The sequence below is a fragment of the Perca fluviatilis genome, chromosome 21 (assembly GCF_010015445.1).
Source record: "Perca fluviatilis chromosome 21, GENO_Pfluv_1.0, whole genome shotgun sequence".
NCBI classification, from domain to species: domain Eukaryota; kingdom Metazoa; phylum Chordata; class Actinopteri; order Perciformes; family Percidae; genus Perca; species Perca fluviatilis.
This window is the reverse complement of record NC_053132.1, coordinates 14727158-14744108: the sequence shown is the minus strand read 5'-3', so window position 1 is coordinate 14744108 and position 16951 is coordinate 14727158. Positions and strand designations below refer to the sequence as shown.

The window sequence follows — 16951 nt, the reverse complement described above, 5'->3', positions numbered from 1 at the left end:
AACAGGCTCAAGTAACTCAATAAGCCCCAAAATGGAGATGTGGTGGGTCAAATTCTGAATGATGCTTCTTGACTGTTGAATCGTGTGTACAAGTAGTTTAGATATTTGACTCACTTACCTGAAAAATGTGACAAAGAACTGGACAAGATCCATGATACTGTTGTGTTGGGAGAAGGCAATCTATTTGAGAGAAAGAAGAGAATGAGAAATTACTAAAAATCAGACAAATACCAGGGCCGTAATATTTAAAACTAATATTTGATAGTCAACATGATACGAACATGGGTATAAATCACCATACTAAAAAGGTAAATGAGGCTTTTGCAGCATTCACAGTCACTCCAAATTTCTTTGGAAACTTGAACATTATATTTAAAATAATTATGTAATTCTAAAAGGGAAACACTGTTCATTTCGATTGAGTTCTCCTAGTTGATCCATGACATTGTGAAGGGGTTAACACGATAATGGTGTCGACAGTTCAAATCTGCAGTAAGAGCAGAACGGACCTGCTAAAAGGTCACTGCCGAGATTTCTTCTTTAAAAGGCTCCTTCTTGTGGAAAGAAATGTCTGCTTGAATATAGTGGAAAAAGATAAAAACAGGGCAGAAAGCTTTTCATTTGCAGACAATCCACAACTTCTGAAAATAATTGTTTTTCCCAAGTGTTTCAGAACATGAATCTATTGATACCTTTTTATGACTTAACTCAAATATGTCTAACGCAATGTATTCTGAGCAAACGACAGGCACTTTCTAAATGACTTGAGGCCAGAGATGAAAAAACACTAACTTGCAAAAACACAAATAAAACCTAAAAATCCAATACTAAATATGACTATATAACATTACAAACTTCCATTGTTTTTCCAAAAAAAAAAAAAAAAAAAAAAATACCTCCATTGAGTAATTGAGTAAAGGGCCAACTATCCATGATAACACATCTGCTGTTGGGGTAAATAACATATATTGCATCTCTTGTATAGCTGATAAGTGTATTTATGTCAGCAGCATGGCCAGTAAATAATGGACCAGAATATATTATACCTTCATTAAAGGAGGGATTACACACAGTCCTAGCAGCTAAATCTCATCTGATAGGCCACATCATAGTGACACGTCATTATCTACTGTAGATGCTTCGAAGGCCTTTCGCCCTGAAAGCATTTAGACACACAAACACGACGTCATCTGCAGCAGTTACCGAGCCCCCTCTGGTTCATAGCACGTAGGGTTGGCTGAAAGGGCACAAATTGTGCTTTTAGAGGTATGTCATGTTTGATGCTGATGAGGCAGAAATTCAAAAAAGGTACTTATTTTGGTGATTCAGTCTTTCAATAACAGCTGATGCAATCGTTCTTTATATATACAAAGAAGAAGAAAAGTATCCCACTATCCCCATTTCTCAATTATCTACAAGCTGCAGAGCTAAATATTTGGCTTGAGCAGAAGAAGTATTTACATGTTAAGGTTATTTAGCAGGACATTCTTTACTGGACAGTTTTTAAGTCGAAAATGAGATTCACTGATCTGAAATGAAATGCTCACTGACATGGCAAACATGACTCAAAATCACCCATTACACAGATGTTTTGCTGGATTTTTCCGTAAGTGTGGGCAGTTCTATTAGTGCGTAGAACTCTACTTTTCACAATATATGAGGTCAAAGCAATACGTTTGGGGTTGATTTCATTTTAATTCATCTATCTGAGCCGATGAATGGAATAATTTGAGAATGTACTTCCATTACAAGTGGACTTTTATTACATTGAACAGTCCTCTTGCGTTACGATCATATTGACACTATTGATGTCACTGAAAAATCGTAGCTCAAGACCATCTTTACCCACATTTAAATGCTTATTATGGCTCAGACCCTAAATACAAAGGCTCATAAGTGCATTCTCAAATTCTGCTTTATCTCATCCAGGTCTACGCTCTCACCCTTGCATCAGAAAGCAAAACGAGATCTTATCATTTTACAAAAGCTATTTGCTTTAACAGCTAAAGCCAGTCCATAATAAATAAGTGACTGTTGGCCAGGAAATCTAATAGAAAACTATTACTGGGCCACCTCCACAGATGTACTGACCCCAAAGATGGTATCGCTACATCGTCGTCCAATCCTCTACCTTGTGAAAGCGAGGCACAGAACAAATATAAAAATCAATACTTGGAAGTGGGCTAATTAGCAAAAAGGGAATTGTGTGCTATTATTAGGAAAGGTTATTATGTCCATATTTCACAGTAAAGGTGTCTCTCTTATACATACAATTTTTTTCAATACAATTGTTGCAGACTGATTGGCTTTCATTGATTTTTTGGCATACATATAGTATCACCTTTTAAGTGAATATGGTGAAGGTGTTAACACACAGTTGCCTAATTACACATCCAGCAGATAAGGAGCAACATTGTCATCTTTAAATTCCTGTTAAACTAAACCATGAATATTTTTAGAGGATAGCTCAATTGTTGTTTTCCTGCAAACCCAAAATAACTGACAGCAAATGGTATTTATTTTTCACTTTGTTGTATTTTTACCCCTTCCACCACATCAAAGCCTAAATCTCCTCAGAAAGAGGGGTAGGAAAGGTTAAACGGTGCTTTGCCTTTGCTTGGTGAAAAACAAAAAAAAAAAGCTGTGCACCTATGCACGCTAAGCATCGCTCATTAAATCTGTAATTAGAATTAAGTGCACTTGAAATCACCCTGAGCAACAACAAGCTCTGCATCTGCAGAGGCTGCTTCTGTTCTCAAGACCATCTAAACCGAGACCAGGTCATCACCAAGACCAGAGAGAGCGAGACCAGACCAAGACTTTGAGGGGTTGAGACCGAGTCGAGACCAGACCAGTGCGAGTCCCACACTGCAATGTGGAAAATGCTAACCATAGGCACTCCTGAAATTGATCTGAAAGATCCACATTCTTCATTCACCTCTTTTATTTTATTATTAAGTGTATCACGAGAAATGCCTTGATAAAAGGCAGCTGTGGTCTTGAAATAAAATCCTGAGTCCTCTTTATGTGAGACCGAGACGAGACCGAGAACTACAACACTGATATATACATACCATATATCTAGTGATCAAATCTGAAAGCAAAAACATCACACAGAAGGGAGAGGGGATTAGATCACGGTGTGATCTGCTTACCTGGATCTTGATAGGCCATGAGAAGTTACTGACGTAGACATAAAAGGTAATATTGGGGTTGCTTCGAAAGGTGAACTTCTCACAGGAGAAACTGTCTCTGTATTCCTTGATGTTAGTTTTGGACACAATGGGTACCTCCTCTCCAGAGATGGTTCCAGCTGTTGGGGCAAAGAGTTCACGTTCAGCACGCTGCCATTTGGCGCTCAGATAACTCAACTACATAGAGATGGAGCTGCAACATATCATTATAAATCCATTAATGGGCTTATCAAGCCGTTTGGGACAGGAAAGCTCTCATAAGCAATTAGTATTATTATGTCTTAAGTGCATTAAACTTGTTTTTGGTTGACCTTAAACAGAGTAGAGCTTTATTTTGTAATTATACATGCTGTCCATATTTTATTGTTAAATGGACGTGGGAGAAAAGCACAGCTTGAGAAAGGGACTGAAATGCTGCTCTCCATAAGTCATGACTGAGTCATGTTAGCACACAGTCATCATTTGAATCCATATCACCACTATGAACTAATGCATTTAGTGTATTTCAAACCTAGATTTCAGCATTTTATTTCCTAGAGGCGGAGGCAGTCTATATGAGGGCAACAAAAATCTGCACATATCAACTGTTATTGATTAAGACTTGTTTGTGTCCATTTGTGTTCAGTATTCATGAGAGGGGTTGTTATTTCATTTTACAACAGCCCAAAACTGGTTGTTTCTTTCAATAAAATTCAATATGGTCAAAACGGTAAACTTCAGAGTGCCTTGTTTATATAAGATTGTTAATACCCATCACGAAATAAAAACTAATTTATTTCCAACTGAAAATCCAGTCTATTTCCTGTCTATCTAAATGTTTCAAGTCATTTCTTATTCTTCCTCGTGTCAGTGGGTCCTCAACATTGACATTCCAACCCACAGCTCTGAAACAAAAGAACTGAAAATGACAGCTTGAGTGTGGCTCCGTGAGCACGTTTATCTTAATTGAAATCACCCTCCTCCTCCCACCCAAAGGCGCTTCAACGCTCTTGTCGATTGTGAAGAGGCTCCCGTTCCTTCTGAGACACAATATCTTTGCTGGGGGAAAGGGGACCCAAGTTATATTAATGATGGCGCTCTGAAAAAGGTTAAGGTGGGGTTGGGGGGTGGTTAATGTGTTCTAGTGGTTAGAAAATGTCAGTGTTGTGGGGAGGAAGAAAGTGGCAGATGACTTGAGAGGAGGGGAGGGCAGGAGATAAACGGCGGTGGCACTGGACGACTGCAGTGTCCTTGGGTGTCTTTCCTCAGGGGACCTATAATACCCACTCAACAGTGATACAGCACACACTAACAAGAGAGCGTACATCATTGTTTCTGCTATAGCGGTTATACCAAATCTAAATCTAAATCATTATTCAAATAAATACATAAAACTAATTTTAAGAAAAAGCCAAATTATCTACATTAGAAACTCAATTTCTAAAACCTCAGACATTTAAGGTGGCAGTGGCAGTTAAGTAAATGTGTTGGTTACCCAATTGTATGATACTAACAGCATCATGGGAATACGTTTGGTCATTACATACATTTAAAACATGAATGGAAATTACTAAACTGGGTTTTTGACTAATGGTGTAATATTTAGGTCTATTTGAACGGTGTATTTTATTATTTCTGTGAATATTATGGAAGTAGGCGACAGTATAAATCATCAGCATGGGTCTGTGTTTGACCTGTTGGTATAAATCCCTCTATGGAAGGAAATGGCCTCTTATTTGTACTTGGGACAAACTGAGTGTATAGCATTTTGTGTGGTAGTGGCCATCTACATATTTTTTCTATTTGGAATATCTGCTTTGCTGACCTTCCAACACTTAAAAAAAGTTAATTTATAACATTCAAATACAGCATTAATTTTACAATTCTGAAGCCATTTGACTCAAACCTCTAATAGCATTTGTGACCTAAGCCATTGGTTAGGTGGAGAACTCACTTTTTTTAAATACATAATTATTTTGCTCTTTTGCACAAATTCATTTGGTAGTCAGCGATGGTAATATGTATTTGCACATACAATGGGTGGATTTACAATACAATGAGAAGAGGAGAATATAAGTCATTAACCAACGGGCTGTTGACACTACTACTTAATTCAAAACTTAACTTAGAAATGGACTGATTATTCAATCCATACTGATGAGATTGTAAAAATACCTCAAGCAAATGGGCTGTGGTCACAGTTTAGCCCTCGTCAAGGTCTCTGTGAATAGAAGATGTTTTCTTCAACACAGAAAATGAACTGCAAAATCAAGTAAAAGTACCTGTCGATCCCACCGACCAGGTGATGTTGAGGTTAAAGTTGTTGGATGCATTAATGGACATGTCCAAGTTCTTGTTAGCCTTCAGATGGAGAAACATAAATGTAGTTAAATATAAGACAAACTAATAATATCACACACAAAAAAAAGTGCATGAGCAAGAGCATCATTATAGTAAAGTACATCATAAAAGCAGAGATATTATGAAGAGGTTATGCAATTCAACAAGGACTAAAGGAGCCTTAAACAAAGTTATGGGCTGTTCCAGACTCCTGGTGTAACTGTCTAGCGTCTTGATAAAAAAACAATCATCAACGTTAAATGTAGCAGCGTATGACTCGATCGTTACCTGCTCAGGTGAGGCCATAAAGTTGATGGCAGTGTAGTGATTATCATCTTCCTGGATGAGACTGAAGGTGAACTGGTAGTCGATCAGGAGATTGTCTATTTAAAAAAAAAAAAAAAAAAAGCAGTCATATCATTCGACAGCAAACTGAACATAAAGAGGAGTGGGAACTTTCTGAAGGATATACACCATCTAAGCTGCCAGCTGTGGACTACACTACTGGAGACTGCTATGACAGAATAAATATATAGAGATGTACACTATGTGATATGATCAAAAGAAACTTCCAAGTGATAGAATGATGGAGACAAGTGAAATCAAAATGTCTGTAATCAAATCCAATGACGGCAATCAGGGTGTACAATTTTCTCATCAAGCAGAGAACGAGTAGGAACACCTGACTGACAGTGAGCTTGAAAATTTCCCCTGCAGCGATTAATAAAGTATCAAATTATTCATTAATAGTGGCCACATGGCTGCATGAATTCACGACATACTGGTATCCTCAATCACATTTGTACCATGGAGGTTTGATTTTTTTTGTTTGCAAGTAATAGGGCAGTAGATGATTACATTTCCAGTTTTAGCAATACATAAAGACAGAATAATTGATCAGTCAACCTCTTTGTATGAATCCAAATACATGGATTAAAATGATTTCTTACTGATGCTCGGGTCAAAATGGGTGTACATCATTTTGTCTGAGTGCAACAAATCGTGCAGTAGAAAGGTGGGCTTAAACATGTTGTTCCTGTTCTAAACTTTAAATATTAGAGATCTACACAGTCTGACCTTTTAATGCTAAATAATGGATAATGGATATTTGTGTGTAAGTGGACATCAACAAACAAAATTGTCACATATAAATTTCAGAAGCAAAACTAAACTTGTCGCCTGACAGTTTTCGGTTTGATTGCATGCGTGGTTAAGTATGCATGTGGTAGTCAAAGGGTTTTGGGGCATTTTTTTTTTTGAGGCCTTTATTTTTCACAGGACAGATGAAGACATGAAAGGGGAGAGAGAGGGGGAATGACATGCAGCAAAGGACCACAGGTCGGAGTCAAACCCACGGCTGCTGCGTCGAGGAGTAAACCTCTATATATGTGCGCTTGCTCTACCGACAGAGCTATCCCGGCCACAGTCAAAGGGTTTTAATTGAACAGTTTGGGAGATAGCAGAAGTGAGAAGTCAACGAATACACACTGTGAAGTAGCTGGATGACGTCACAATGAGTGGGGCATGTTAATCCTTGCTCAATGGCCTTTCAGACAGTCAGGGGTGTCATGTTTACAATACTGCGTAACAGAGCTCAAGAGAAGGTCCCAGTGGTGTGCAGAGGTTAAAGCAAGCTCCAGGCTTTTAGTTCCTGTCTTCCCCTCATTGAGCATGGTGTCAGGCTGTGGCATTTCAAAAAAGGGACAAAAACCTTGGCAAAGGCTCTGTTGTCAGTGGCAGAGAGTTGAACGAGAGATGTACTGCAGCACCGTGAAGGACAGCACGTCGTGCAAATAAACACACAAAGCACAGGCACCGACATGTACAGTATACCGAAGAATACTGGGCACTCGGTGTAAACTTTATGTGATTTTTTATGCAATAATGCAGCCGGCTTGTTGATATGTTTTCATTGTACTGCAGTGCACACTCAAGTCAAACTAACATTTAGTCAACTTTCCAAATTAATGAAAAAGAAGGTGGCTGATTGAGGGAGTGCGTTGAGACAAGTGGAGAGTTTTTACTCCTCCGTCTCCTTGATTAGCTTAATCACTCACTCCTTCTGATGCACTTGACATTTTCACGACAAGTCATTCTATCACTGAACAAGCGCCCCTGGTGCCAGAGTGCTAAAATGCTCCATCTGCCCTGAGAGGAAGAGAGTGGGAAAAAAAGAGAGAGAGAGAGAGAGAGAGAAAAAAAAAAAAAAAAAAAAAAAAAAAAAAAAAAAAAGAGAGAAAAATAGCCCAAAATAATCGAGGTGTGTGCGTGTGCTTATGAGCTGCATCTACGCAAGTAGCCGTCCAGCGCAGAATTACTCACAGTAACAGGTTCCTCTGAGTGGATTGCCAAGGTAACGGTTTTCTGAGTCACATCTGCAGTGAAGACAACAGAGAGGAGAAAAAAAGATGAAGAAGAGCGCTAACAGACTGAGAGCAAGAATGCTTCCTTATCAGGATCAGTGTTTTCCAAGTGCCAGCGCATTAGCTCCTGCTGTTGGCACTTCATCAGGTCTCTTACTTCTGACGAAGAGGAAATAATCTGATAGTTTGCTAAAGTTAATTAGATTTTGGTTATCAAAGCAACACAGTGACATGCAACACATTTTATGTACCACTTGATCACAGAGTGGCATCTAAAAGTAACGTACTAAATTTAATCCCTTAACATCCTTTGAGCAAACAGCCCAATTTATTTACAATAATTCCTACTTGATTATTTGAGATAAATAACCCCAAATTGAGAATCAGTGTTTAAGGATTCAGACTTGATAATCAGGGCATAGGGTGAACATCTTCACAGCGCTCACAGCACATGACTTTGTTCACCTTCGATTGCAAAATGATCGTCCCATTACTTTTGATTCCCCCGTCGAGTCACAGCCTTGTTACAGCTACATTTTTGGAGATAACCCACAAAATATCAGGGATAACCCTGTTCTGGAGTGGAGTTTAGTATCCACGGCACTAAAGTGCAGTATATTTCTTAACCAGCGTTAGAATCTCAAACAACAATTGACAACAAATGCAATGTTGAAAAAGAACTAAACCTAAACAAGAACATTAACTACTTCAAAATGCTACAAACAAAGTACTAGAAGAATTCTTATCAAGACTACATTTGGTCAATGACTCTAGGTCATTTCTGGCATCGGTTTACATCTGCATGGACCAAAGCTCTTCAACAGAGAGCTTGTACAGCAGCGTGGGATCAAGATGTACACAGGAGGCATGACAAACGTGAATTTGAGACAGTCTGCTCTGTAGTACTCTGGAGTACAATGATATGTCATGCCTTTCTTTCACTAAACTGCGCATCAAAATGATGCACCCTTGTATTTCTTATTATGCTGTTCAGTCTGTTGGAGTTATAGACTTTTATTTTGTTTTATTTTTTAAAAACACAAAACTAATTTTAAAGCATTTAGCAACCATTTCCCACTGTAACATTTATTAATGTATACATGAAGCACACAGTAATAAAGGGCACTGGTGGTCTTCATGCGGAAAGAAATATACAGTTTAATTTCCCCTTTAAAGAGCCAGTGAAGCAAAAAATACTTTTTCTAGTTCTTATGACAACACAACTATAAAACCATGACAAATAAGAAGCAAACAAAAAGTAGTCACTTCCAGAAGAAGAAGAAAAACAATATATGAACTATAATTACCTCTGCCTACCCATGGTTTGTGTTTGTTGCAAGTGTGAAATGACTGTAAGCCCAGGGTCAATGAATCTATAACTCTAGCTAATGAGGGTCCAAACCCAGGGCTAAACATGGCGTGAAAATTGGACAATTACTAGTTTCCATTTGCCTCCAATCCATCGTCGTTGTTAGTTGACAAACACTCTAATTTTGAAGGCTCAGACATCGCTACTGTCCTCACAAATGGCAAATACAAACATTAACTGTCTATTGACAATGATAACATGCACCACTTTAAACCTTTCTGCCATTCACTGCTACACATTCTGTATGAACTCGATTCTCTAACAATTTAAGATGCAGTCTCTATACGGTCCTTCAGAGTTGGATTAATACATTTCTTAAGAAACCGTCAGACTTTTTCCTGTGCATTTATTAAATAGAAGAATGTACATGGGTTTCTTGGTGTCCTGTAAGGCCATGCAGTTTGCTTAAACCACTGCAGTTTGACACTATACACAATTTTTACACCAAAATGTTTTGCCAAAATAGTCTGACTTTCAAATGAAGTGCTGCCAAGCAAAATCATTTACCATCCATAGAGTGCCATCAACTGTTCCATGGGTTTTATCAGGCTCATGGCTTTCCAAAGGCCTGTAATGATGAGGAACATATGGCAGTGTTTATTGGATTAGTGTTCAGTGTTCTTTATCTCCTTTTTAAATGCATCTCCCCGCTCTGTCTCGCAATCTTTAACACTCTACAATTCACGCGGAACTACTATGTCATTACTCTGCTGTAAGAAGAACTAGATATGCACTAATAAAGTAAAAATGGCGTTAAAACATACATGTTATCTATTATCACGCTGATTTTGTCTCACTGTTGTTTTTATCTCACAGACAACCAATTAGAGTTGTTAAAAGGTGAATATCAGAGGCGGTGTTGAGGAGTCAGAGAGGACACCCAGCGAAGAGGGAAACGGAGGAGTGGAGCAAACCAGCTGAGAGACACGAACGCTGCTGAGGAGGAGGTGGCCGATAGTGATGTTACAGTGAATGACTCTCCCTCTAAAAATAACGCAACACTGGTTGTTTTGTAGCATTTTGGATTCACAAGACAGACGGCATTACGCAAAAAAAATGTCAGTCAGATGTGGGTAGAGATGTGTTCCAACACCCTAAATTAACAATATTAATTGGCCGGATGAAGAAGGATTCTGCCTCTATATCGAACCAGCAAGTCCTGAAGGACAAGCATCGGTGCTCTGACTGATCTAATGGGGGCAGGACACTGGGCTGGGGAGGAGCCAGCTCTGCTGCTCTCACGGTTTATATTAAATTGGCAAAGAAAGGGTAGAGTGCTTTTTTACCACGGTACAAAGGACCGAGGACAAATGCCGCCACAGGCTTTTGAACCTTGCAGAACATCACTCTTGGGACATTTTAGCTGCCTGGCATTTGCAGATGGCAAAGCACACACACACACCCGCACGCTCATCTTGAAGTGTATAATACAACTGCCCTACGCTGTATCTTAATTTAATCTACACCTGCATGCATGCGTGCACACATCTGAACTTCAGGCAATCCCCCTCCACTGTATCTTAATTTGATCTACACTCAACTTGGAACCTTTGTCTGTGCTTGTGCACACACACTGGGATTTAACAGGCCACACACACACACACACACACACACACACACACACACACACACACACACACACACACACACACACACACACACACACACACACAAACAAAAAAAAAAAAAAAAAAAAAAAAAAAAAGTGTGCTATGAACAATGTCCTTCACACATACGCAGGCCAGAGCAGGCACACACGTGTACACTCTCAGAGCTACTCTCCGTTACCTCCAGCACAAGAAGGATCCTGAATAATGAGCACTATCACAGAAAACATTTCCCTAACCGCTCTTGTTTGACTCATCAATGTAACGCAGTGTGGACCTCATCAATTGTTTTCAAAAACAATTCTATTTTGCACTGATGCACATTTCACTTGATTACTGCAGCTATTATTCGGAGGTCCTAATGGCGTCGGTGGTCGCGGTGCATGCATGTGTGAAAGAGTGCACGTGTGTACTGTTGTGCACATTGCGGAAAAGACAGAGTACCCTTGTGTGGAGGTCTTTGTGTAAGGGTTACTGCTGGGGGCGGTGCGAGTGAGTGGCAGACAGGAGTTGGGGGAGACACTGATTACGTGTAATGAGATACTAGAAATTACATTACAAAAAAGGGAACAGCAAACACCCCAACTGTTAGTCAATACATACACACACTAATTAGATTCCACTTGAATAAAATTGAATACTCTAAAATGTTTGAATGTGAAAATGTATCTTGAGTTTGAGATTAAAGACAGCACTGAAACAGCGGTTGTTGATAATGACAATCTAATTAAAGTGTAAATGGGACTGAATTAGCAACATATTCTGGTGGTTTATGTCGCTGGCTAAATTTGAAGCTGATAATCAGTAATGGGCTGCAGGAACCTTTCCCATTAACTGGATCCAGAGCTGTATGGGCACATCCACCCTCTAAATGGCTGATGATGATCAGCCTGCTGCTGCTTGGCCCGTTCTGATACGCCCCTCTGATTTCGTAGGGTAGAAACAGAGTCATTTGTGTCAACTGTTAGCCACCTGCTATCTGTGTGTTGCTCTGCATTGTACCGCACTGCATTCCATCTGGTAGCAGTGGCGTTTCTGTCATTTGTGCAAAGCGCCATTTATTTACTGTCAAAGTCAAGAGAAAAGCATTGAGGTCTCACTCTCCTCCAGCCTCTCCCTCCTTCTGAGCACTTCATGTGTTCTCGCACTCAATGGATTTTCTTGCACATTGTGAATATGTCTCCAAGGCTTTGACGTCAACTACCTTGTAGTGTCCAAGAAAAAAAAACTTTGTTGATAAACTTTGAGTCTCTATAGGTGACGTGCTTTCTTTTTCGGTTCCAACACGGTGGTCGTCAGTACTTAGAATAACTACCACGTATTGGCTCCTGCAGGTATTGATCCGTGTGCACTTGATGATTTCTCTAAGAAAAAAAACAACATTGCCAGATATTGGGTGTTTATGACACCTGAATACAGGTTGGACTACAGTTTAGATCGACCATCATAGTATAAAAGTAGAACAATGTAGTGTACATGTAATTATATGAAAATGCTTCAGATTATGTAACTATATATTTTCTAATCACATACACTTTTCTTCTGCTTAACAGCTCATGCAAACACATGATTTACATACAGAGCACGATGCCTCTAACATGTTTAGCCACATGTGACCATGTGTAAATTGTGTGAACATGTGCAGGCTGCGAAAACTAATTTCCCCCTGGGAAAACAAAGCTTAACGATTGGACAACTTTGTTTGAGATTTCAACCCGAAAGATTAAAAGGCACCCTGTGAAGTTTTTGACCACCAGTGGTGCTATGGGGTGATGTTTTTAGGAGTGGTCCCCAGTTTTGTTTTGCAGGAACATGCAGAGACGCCATTCCACAACAGCGTAGCCATATGCCAACAAAGGCCAAGAGGAAGCAGACTAGCTGGTAAAATAGGATGTAATCTACCCACGATTTTAAATATTAAAAACCCTTGACAAATGTTTTATGAGGAAGGAAATGCATTCATTAGTTTGTTAGACCTCAGAGATACACACAATGTGTTTTGGTGAGAAACTGATCATGCAAACAGAACTTTTGTTTGTTTTTAAGAAAACTCCACATGGGGGCATCACGACTACTGTATGTGCTGACTAAACGGTTGTCATTGTATTCAGCGAGAAGATGTGTCAATAGAATCAGTATGACATGTGCAAAATCTGACTAAACTTTTTTTTTTATTAACAAATCAGATTAATTTAAATATGGTTTGAAATGTGTGAGTGAACACTGGAGATGATAAACCTAAACACGGACCTGAATATGCAATTTTGATCCAGTGATAGAGAGACTTTGAGGACATGCTTTTCGAGAGAGAGAGAGAGAGAGAGAGAGAGAGAGAGAGAGAGAGAGAGAGAGAGAGAGAGAGAGAGAGAGAGAGAGAGAGAGAGACTTCAAGGCATGTGTGTGGGTGTGTATGTGCATTCGTTTTTGCCAGTGACCCCTCTATAACTCTAACTGCATTAAGGGTATTAAAAGCATCAGAGTCCATTCTGCTTACAACTGGGAAAGCAGACAGCTAAGTGGAGATGGTCCTCCCACACTGGGGGGAATCCACTGTGTCAGCGGAAATCCTGCTGGAGGTGGAGTTTCTGGACAATAATGCCAACTGATGTTTTTTTTTTTTATATACCATCAAATCATTACAATATCCAATCCTCCACATGAGAAGGAGGAAGGCTGCCCTCAGTGATCAGAAATCAATGCCCATGAACTGTGACCTCAAAGTCTATGAAGCCCATCATATAATTAAAACAAAGGGGGGGGGGGGGACTGAAGGTCCCGACTATGTCATGATTCAAAACCAAATCAATGTCCATTTAATGTGTATATACTTATTTTTGAGTGTCTTTCGGACTAATTCATGGCAGCACTAATCCAATATGTACAGTATTAACGATTTGTTTAGTTGAAGTTACCATTTTTTGGGTCCTCTTTAATATCTGCAGGGTGGGTTTTTTATCTCCATTTCATAACAGAAGCTCTGTTCATAAATATGTGGAAATCGCTGAACCAATATTTAGTTTTTTTTAGGCAAAATATCACAAACAGCACATCACACCCTCCCATATGCATCTGTCTCGCTTGTCAAAATGAGTTTCCCTTAAAATAGCTGCGAGCATTTCGTCATGGCTAAATCCCGACTGATGACTGTCCCAGTAACAGGCAGCCCAGAGACTCGCTTTTGATTGGCATTACCTCAAATCAGTGAATTTCAGTCGGAACATCTCTCAGTTGACCTCTCGGTTGCTTGAACTTTTGGAAAAAGGATATGTAGATGCTGAACTCATAAAACTAAACTCATGTGGTAGTAAACAGCTATACTATGAAATGCTGGAAAATGCAACCAGTTACAAGGCACTTCTGTTTTTGCATGTGTGTGTAAGCATGTGGTCAGAGTACTCACAGCTGGCACTGGTCTCCTTTGATCCCCTTGGTGGTACAGAAGCACTTGCCAGTTAACACCTGGCACACACTTGCATGACCATTACACTTACAGGCTGGAAGGGGCGACAAAACACAGATGGAAAATAATTGGGGGGGCGCAGAGGGAACAGAGGCATTGTTGATTAGCATCAAACAAAGCTGAAAATGTGCATAGAGTGAATATTTAGTTTGTATGTGCTTGCACGTTTAAAGCTTTGAGTTCAGGATCTCCTGAGGGCACAATAAAGCCTACACTTCTTGTCGTAACAGTTGTTTTCTCCCACTTTACAGCACTAGGCTAGCAGTTTCCCATTGCTTGCAGTGTTTGTAAATAAGCTAGGCTACATATATCGTGCTGTACTGAACACTCTGAGATGAAATTGATATTGATCTGGATAGGACGGTAAACAAGTGTATTTCCCAAAAGACTGGCTGAACTTCAAAGATCTGAGACATGATGGAGAAAATATGCCCCACCCCCACCCCCCCCAGATAGGACATCACAATACCCACTGGGCATGTGTGTGTGGAATATAATTGGCTCCTTAAGTGCTACTAGTGGGGCAGCATTTCAGGTTTGCACTTGCAAAAAAATAACCTATTCCTTTCAGTTGACTGAGCTTTAAAACACTGAGAAGGTGTTTTACAGAAGGGTCAGCGGACACAGTTCTAAACCTCCTTCATAGCACCCAAGATGGTACATGAATATTTCAGGTGACAGGAGTGCTTTTAACTGCGTATCATAGCACTTTCTCCTACATTTCTTCTTATTGGCAGCTGGTGATCCAAGGATTTAGTTGTACTGTGTGCAAGTCACGCTGGGTGGGAGGGAAATGCCTAATGTGCATAAAACAAACACTGAATATGCAATGGATCCCCTTGTGTTTACATGAAAGCATGGCTCTATTTGCATGCACTCATAGCACATAATGATTTTGAGTCATTTCGACCCCAGGCTCCAAAAGAATAAGCAGAATATTCCCTTCACAGATGATCACCTGTGTAGTTTCACTTTACAGGTTACAGCTACAGCCATAGCCTATGCATTAGCAGACGGTATCGGAGACCATAAAGCTCCCAGGTGTGTGTGTGTGTGTGTGTGTGTGTGTGTGTGTGTGTGTGTGTGTGTGTGTGTGTGTGTGTGTGTGTGTGTCAGTCTGGCAATTCAAACAATAACCTCCATGTAATTTCTCAGGAATGCTATTCACGTCTTATAAAAAGGGACAGGGAACGTGGGTAAATCTCCTCTTGACAAGAAAGCTCTACTACCAGTCTTCAGTCAATCTCCAATTTATTTAATAACTGTTATCAAATTCACATAAAATCATTTTATATTCAGTTTAATGACCTATGCTAACATCATAATGTTTACAGCCATTCTCTACATTAGATTCAGCAAACATTAAGTATGTTTGCTTTAAAAAAATAAAAAGAAAGAAAGAATGCTGTATAAATTATGGCTTGCAGTCACTCCAGAAAATGTATTCTGCACGAGACACAGATAATAAATCTGCATCAAGTGCAATATAAAAACTCAATCAAAAGTTTTATTGAGTGTGTGTCAGTCTGTAATTCCAAAATCAAGATAAATGACACATTTCCATTTTCAAACCACAGAAACGCAAGAAGTCAGTATTTGGCCTTCAGCGTTCCCTCCACTTCCCACAGTGTACCACATCTGCTCTACACTCACTCTTATGTCAGGGAAACACAGTTGATCTTGAGAAGACCTTGTCTTTAGTGAGAGTGGTATTTTCAACTCAGTTGCCACGGCAAAAAGAATCCAACAGAGACCAGATGTCTATTTTACCTTTATTTGTTTTTCTGGGAACACTTTATGAAACCAACATGGAGGAATATTCTCATTAATCAAACAGGACAGACAAATTGTCACCAATTCCTCTCAATACACAATAGTGCCCTCTGTTAGTTAAGTTATTACTGCATGTTTATCACGGAACATACTAATTAGAATTCAATAAGTAGATAATATTTCTCTAAGAGTTTAATTATCTTTTTTTAGTAGGTCTAGTCAAAAGAAAAGAAAATAGAGAATGTAATTTGTGTTGTATTTGTTTAAACTTAATGATTGTTAACTGAAATGAAATGTATACAGATGATTGGAAGAAAGATTAAGAGGGTTAGAGTTAAATCAATTGACTCCATCACCAAAATAATAACAAGTAAATTCATTATGTCGTATGTGTGCAGACTAACTAATTTCTGTGGCGATGCGGCACTCACCCTGGCATTTGCCGCCATTGGTTGGGTCTCCATGGTAACCCGGCATGCAGGTCTGGCAGTGAGGACCAGTGGTGAGGTTACGGCACTGTTCGCACACACTGCCGTTCACACATGTGCTGTGGCCATTACACTGGCATGCTGACAAAGAAACAGAGAGAGGTTATGGATTAATGCAACAGCAGTGTTGGAATACATTTCACTGCTTTAACTTTCTGTATTTCAACTAGATCTATGTGAATATGAAATGTCAAATCTTAACACATTAAGCATCTCATGGCTACCACAGTTAATGTATCCTTATTGTGGGTTATACTGGGGGGCAGAGAGCAAGCCAACACAAGGTGGAACGAACATGGATTTTTTTTATGATTAGGAACAGGAATGAATGAGTGAATTAACATGCTTGCAGTCACAATCATCTTCATCTGACTGCAA

The 16951-nt window shown here is 39.5% G+C and overlaps 1 protein-coding gene across 1 annotated transcript in view; it reads right to left on the bottom strand.

Moving 5' to 3' along the window:
* atrnl1b (attractin-like 1b) overlaps positions 1 to 16951 on the bottom strand; it is a 62285-nt gene that overhangs the window by 26082 nt on the left and 19252 nt on the right. The window contains exons 19-25 of the mRNA XM_039788256.1: positions 16517 to 16654; positions 14253 to 14346; positions 7836 to 7888; positions 5802 to 5896; positions 5456 to 5534; positions 3156 to 3313; positions 119 to 180 (exon numbers count right to left, since the gene is read on the bottom strand). Coding sequence (XP_039644190.1) covers positions 119 to 180; positions 3156 to 3313; positions 5456 to 5534; positions 5802 to 5896; positions 7836 to 7888; positions 14253 to 14346; positions 16517 to 16654 — 679 coding nt within the window. The remainder of the gene's footprint in view (positions 1 to 118; positions 181 to 3155; positions 3314 to 5455; positions 5535 to 5801; positions 5897 to 7835; positions 7889 to 14252; positions 14347 to 16516; positions 16655 to 16951) is intronic.